Genomic DNA, 6,639 nt, shown 5'->3' on the forward strand with positions numbered 1-6,639 from the left:
GTCGTTTTTTTATTTCCTACTTTCCTCTACTCAAATTACTTACCCTTGTTTTATTACTATCCGATTCACATTTATTTTATGTATGATGTTGATTTAATAATATTGCTTTCAAAAATATTTGTTTTTTTTTAAGTATATAACAAAAAAATTCACACACCTTTGGTGAGGTTTGAACCTCCGACCTCCTAGAAAGTCAACGACTACGATACCGTTAGGCTAAATTTATAATTTAAGTTAATCAAGTCATTTATTGAGAAGAAAGTCCACAAAAACATGATGAAATTTCTTGTTTTGAATTATTAAGTTCATGATTTTTTTTAAATGAAATACAATTGAACCTTTTCATCTTAAATTATTAAGTTTCTTGATCTTTTTTTAATTAGATAAAATGTCGAACTTTAAAAAATGATCACCTACGTTCTTTTAACAAAAAAAAATTACATGTAATCGACTATGAAAGTTTTGAAGTAAAAAAAACTTAAAATGGTTTTGCCGTTCCAAAATCATATGTCATTCAAGCCCCTTGCACCAACGATGTCACCACCCGTTGCTTCCTCATTGTCTTCGGCTCTTCATCACCATCCGTTGAATTGTTGGCCTCTGCTATTAATCTCCCCTTTTAATATTTTATTTTAGTTTATTTGATTCTCGGTCACTCAGCTCCTTTTTGGTCTATGAGTCTATCTACAATACTTGGTTAAATTATTGGAAAAAGAATCAAATAAAAATATAAAAAAAAACAATTAAAAGATAGATGGATAGTAGAGATAATAGAAGGTGATAGAGGACAAACATACACCATGCATATTTTTTGTATTTTTCAAAAAATATTCAAAGAAATTATTTTTTAATAAAAATAAAATAGTCGTGTTTGTAATTGTTGTATATTAATTTATAAAAACGATTGTGAATGTAATTTCAAACAAGTATAATTGATTTATAGCTTAGTTCGGTAAATCATGGCTTAATGATGTCATTCATTTTGACCCAAATTTTTCTTATTGGTTACTAGTTGTCTATCCGTACAAAACAGCGGGTTGCATTTCAATTCCGAGGCCGACAACTCGAACCCGTAATCTTGCTTCCTGCTGTGCTCTATTCTCTATTCCACTCGATTTTATTTTATGTTTTAATTATATGGTTTTTAATTTTGAGTTAATTGGTATATAAATTCAAGGTTATTATGATTGACTGACCATATATTTAGAAAGAGAATTGTGAGAACTTCTATTTTGATTTGCAAATTGAGGCTCCAACCGTTTATGTTGTATCCTTCCATTTTTCATCTCCAACTTTCTAATCATGTTCTTTTACTTGTTATTGGTCGTCTCCGAGTTTTTTGGTGTGATTTAATTGAGTTTTAAAGAACCCGAAGGCTACCATTTTAGACGGTTTTGACCTTCATTTAATGGTTGTTTTTCTTCGATTGATGCATAAAAGCGATGGCATTTTATATAGAACAATCGTTCGATCGTTTTTCTGTAAAAAGGTATCGAAACCGAGTTGTTTTGGGGTAGTTTCAAAATCGGATCAAAAAAATGGTTTTGGGTCTTAGGCGCTTGTGGAAATTATATATAAATGAGTAAGAGATCCACTTACAATTGCAAAATCTATCTACTTCATTATGCCATTTTTATTTTTCTTGGTTTTGGACTTATGCATCCAATCGATTTCATGGGCATTGCTTGCCTACTCATATCAATTCTTCAAGATTATATCATGTTTACTTGTATGTATACATGGTTGTGAATATTTCTAGGTCTTATATCTCCATATATATATATATATACATCTATACATCATGAACATAGGACCCTCAAAATGAAGAGAATGAACGTTATTGAAAATCTTTGGTTTCAATGGATGATATTTAGATCCAAAACTAATTGCAAGTCATAGTATCTAAAACACAAAACGTAATCAAGCTGAAATACATATTTGTGACTTTGTAACTCAAAAGTTGTAACATGATAAGTAGTTTCTTAAAACTATGTGTTTTTCATGAAATACAAAAACAAAGCAACCAAATCCAAGTGCTCCAACAGTAAATTATCTTCAACGATTGGCTTTAGCAACCCTGTCAATCTCATTCTTCTTAATAGCATAGCTGCACAATGAACAAATAAAGATTATTATAGAGAGTGACAGGACCATATCCGTAAACCTAAAAAAGACAAACTTATTCTGGATAACACACACTACAACAAAAAGGGGTTTATAGGACCCTCATTAGTGTCATAATAAGGTAGTTAATAGGACTTTTAAGTTTATAGGACAAAAAATGTGTGTGTCTCAGCTAAAGGTGTTGTATTAGGTTAATGAGATGAATTTGAGTGTCCTAAAAAACTCTAGGATTATGATACTAAACCCATAGTCCTATAAAATAGTTTAAGTAACACTAAAAAGTGTCCTAATAAGACTATAATATAGGACACTTTATGTTGTCACAAAATGTTTACATTTAGAAACAAATATGGGCGTCCTAAAAAATGTTTTTATGAAACAAATTTTAGTGTTCTATAAAATGAACTAAGTAATACTAAAAAAGTGTCCTAATAGGCTATAATAATTAACACTAAAAGCGTCCTAAATGACTATAATACGAGACGCATCATCCAATTATAAAATCCTTCAATAATATTACATTTAGAAGCATACATGAAAGTTTTACGAATTGATTTGATAAAACAAAATTCGAAGTTGTATAAGTACTTATATGAGTACCAACTACCAAGTTATGTATCCACCACAAAGTTGTATCATGACAAAATTAAGTATTGAACAAGAATTACGCAAATACAAAAAATCTCTTGACAGAAGTTCAAATTTTCCAGCTATAATTTACGAGACTTAAGCTCCATTAAACTAGCATAAAAATGTGAATGAAAGTCACTAACTCTCAAGAATTTTACAAGTATCCGAACAAAATAGTGAGGACCAAGAGTCTTACCCAATAAGTGAGGGCGACGACTCTTACCACAGTAAGTGCTCACCGGGTAAATTGTTACATGCGATGTCGCTTTGGTAGACTAAAATCTTACCTTGTAAGTAAATAATATTGTTAAATTTTACCGGTAAGCACTTACCAAGTAAATCTTTGGTAAACGGCTCCTAACACTTGTTTTAAAAAGAAAAAAGTGAAGAAAGAAATACCAATGCGACCAATTTTCATGCCAGACCAAGCAAGAGCTCTTAGAGCAGACTGGGCTCCTGGACCAGGAGTCTTGGTCTTGTTACCTCCTGTAGCCCGCAACTTTATGTGAAGAGCATTAATCCCAAGCTCCTGTGCATGCCTAAATAATAATAGAAATCTTTCGAATATATATTATATATGTATGTATATATATATATATGTAAAAATGGGAACAAAACCTTGCATCTCTGAGAAACATCTTGTGCAGCAAGCATAGCTGCATAGAGAGAAGATTCATCCATGTCGGCCTTCACCTTCATCCCCCCTAGTGTAGCAACAGAGCATAAGTAGCAAAAGTAAATAGCACAAATGCCAGATTACACACCTGTCCGTAATCTCATGATCATAATGTGCATATATCAGCTCACACCTCCACATCCTCCCAACTTTATGCCATCCTATGAAAGGATAATGTTTTATCATTTCAATAGTATATGATCTAATATAGGACAGAAACCATGAATTCATCAGTGGTTTAAGCATAGAAAGGTAAATTAAGGAAAGAATAGAAAACAGAAAGAGCAGCAGGCCCATACCAGAAAGAGACATGAACAGAATTATGGTAGCAAAAGAAACCCATTTGGATCCTTTACCTAAGTGCCAAACCATATATATGCAAAAATAGAAATTTCATCTACTTCCAGACTAAAAGCATCACCCTAGCCTAAAAATTTGGTGTTTGTACTTTATACTTTATACCTAATTCTGTTATGATATCCTATTACCTTTTTCCTGATTCTATGTTGGACCAATGCTATATGCAACTTTATATTCACTGGCTTGCACCCTAATGCTTGTACAGACAGCTTGTAATTCTCCCAAATTATAAAATAACTTTATTTGTCTAAATTCGAATTATAAAAGTCCCTGTTTGWGTCTAGAAACTCAACACTCCTTACATACCTTATTATGTAACTTTTATTTGTTATATATAAGGGCAAACCATGACATGAAATGAATTAAATATATTTGAATGGAAATGATATGTTGAAGTAAAAGGAAAAATGGTACCTTTTTTTTATTAAATCAAACATATACAAATCTTGTGATTTAAAACCATATGAGTGATGGTCCTGATGTATCTTTCAATGGGTCTCCCACAGTATCACCTATCACTGCTGCCTTATGTGCTTCTGATCCCTTTGGTCCTAATGCCCTTGCAAAAACGATAATCGAAGTTACTAAAAAAATGGCATACAACACATGTACCTGGACACCTGAAACAAGTGAACTTGCAAGTACACCAGCAAGCAATTCCACTCCAAATAAGGTTCCCGCAACTAGAGTTGTGATCATAACTAAAGCACCAGGAGGGATCATCTCTTTTAGTGAAACATCTATTGAAATCTTGACACATGTTGCATAATCAGGTTTTGTGGTTCCTTCCATGAGCCCTGGAATGGTGTTGAACTGTCGCCAAACCTCTTCAACCATTTTCAGAGCAACACTTCCAACGCTCTTCATTGTCATAGCAGAGAACCAGTAAGGAAGCATTGCTCCTATCAGTAAGCCTATGAACACTTTTGGTGTCAACACATCCACCGTTTCAATCCCAGCTCTGCTCACAAATGCCCCAAATAGAGCAAGAGAGACTAGAGCAGCAGACCCGATTGCAAAACCCTGAGACCCAACGCCAGTTTTATATACACATTAGGAATAGATCTCCATGGGCCCAAGTGAGAGGTTTACAAATGCGTCCAAATCACTTGTTGTAATGCCAAGACAACTGCACGTATAAAAATATAAACTGCCAAGCTTATATTTTGAAAACAGACAATGCATCTTGTAAAGCAATTATGTTTTGAAAATAGACAATGCATCTTGCAAAGCAATTATGTTTTGAAAACAGAAAATACATGTATCAATAAGATTACCTGTAATGAAGCCGTTGTGATCTCTAGTTTGTCCAGTTCTAACGATCCCAGGATGAACACAGTTTACAATCACGTTCGCTTCCATTTGCTGCATAAATAGTTTTCAATATCTACCCAAATAAACAAGTGTATATATATATATATATATATATATATATATATATATCGATCACGTAAAATAAAAGAATTAAAACTAGCTCAATATACATCATCAAGCGATACATTGTAACTTGAAATATAGAAACAGATAGAGACATAGAAACATGGTAATAGTGGAATGCATGTATAGTGTGGGCATGTGCGTGGTTCACCATGCAAATGCAAATACCCTCATCTCTTGGGAATTCTAAAAATTCCTTTGATTAACTATATATATATATATATATATATATATATATATATGTAATAAAGTAAACGAAAAAAGTAAAAAAGAATAATGATAATAATAATTGAAGAGAGAGTGTTTAGATGGGCAAGACAACAATAGCAAATGCAGCTTTCAACTCTACATGCCATTTCCATCCAATTACTCCAAGACAAATCCCTTATGTATGAACAGGAACTGTGATTATATAGCCATTTTTTCTTTATTTCTTTCTCATCCTATCCTGTCTATTATATAGCCACTGTGATTACGTAAAAGAACTTGTTTAATAATTTAACAGTGATGTCTTGATTATTGAATATATAGCCACAGTCACTATAGCCAAATTAAATAAATTGAATGAAACTTTACCGTATCAAATTCTGATTAGTTGTCCAGGCAAAATAGCACAAGATTCTTCGTAGTTGAGGAACCAATTCCTTATGTATGAACAGGAACTGAAAAACTAGGAAACTAAAACAGGAACTTCAATGCACAAACCAAGTCCACATTTGATTTCAACTATCTTGCTTTTATTTACTCTAACATTGATCAAAAACAATGTTTAAAGTTGTTTTGGTCCCAAAAGAAAGGAAATGACTAATACATGTTCAGAAGTAAATTATGAAAAACTTGTATGTCAAGTGTCGATTTCAGAAGTACCCTTTGAATTAAATCAGAAGCGGACCACACTTACTTTTTCTTTTTTGTAATGGTATCTGACTCCTCTGCCCCCAACTAGTGCAGTTGTGGGATAGGGCACTACTCGTAGGCTACTTTGGCTATAACACCATATGACTTGAGAATCTTGAATGTTTTGAACCATAAACATGCACACAAACTGTGCTATTACAAGTCCATGCTTAACATGAAAAGGAACTCTACAGCTTCATGACMTTCATCCAATACAAGGTTCAGTAATTGGTTCTCATAAGTGCTAAAGTTAAAACAGAATAGCCAAAAATAGTGGTGAAGCTAGAACCTCCCATGGTAAATGGAACAATGGAAAAAAAAAACCATAACATAATAGATGCTGCAATTGTTAGTATAAGTACATTATATACATAAGATGGACACAAATTAACTATTGCAGAGATTCAACGAGTATTAAGTAGTAATGCATTCAGCAACAGATTAAGGTCCAAGCAGGTCCAATACACCCACTCGACTGACTTTTAGGGGTAAAAATCAGCAGCTAAAGGGGTTGT

General features: G+C 32.9%; 1 protein-coding gene across 1 annotated transcript; it reads right to left on the bottom strand.

Annotated features, from left to right (window-relative positions):
* Positions 1-4,243: 4,243 nt before the first annotated feature.
* Positions 4,244-5,152, bottom strand: LOC112514261 (pyrophosphate-energized vacuolar membrane proton pump-like). Its single transcript, XM_025120595.1, has 3 exons — positions 5,068-5,152; positions 4,900-4,919; positions 4,244-4,813 (listed from the first exon to the last, which is right to left on the bottom strand). Exons 1-3 carry the CDS (start codon positions 5,150-5,152, stop codon positions 4,244-4,246), a joined length of 675 nt encoding a protein of 224 aa, XP_024976363.1.
* Between the last annotated feature and the right edge of the window lie 1,487 nt (positions 5,153-6,639).

This window comes from Cynara cardunculus, assembly GCF_001531365.2.
Source record: "Cynara cardunculus var. scolymus isolate 2C chromosome LG 6, CcrdV1, whole genome shotgun sequence".
NCBI classification, from domain to species: domain Eukaryota; kingdom Viridiplantae; phylum Streptophyta; class Magnoliopsida; order Asterales; family Asteraceae; genus Cynara; species Cynara cardunculus.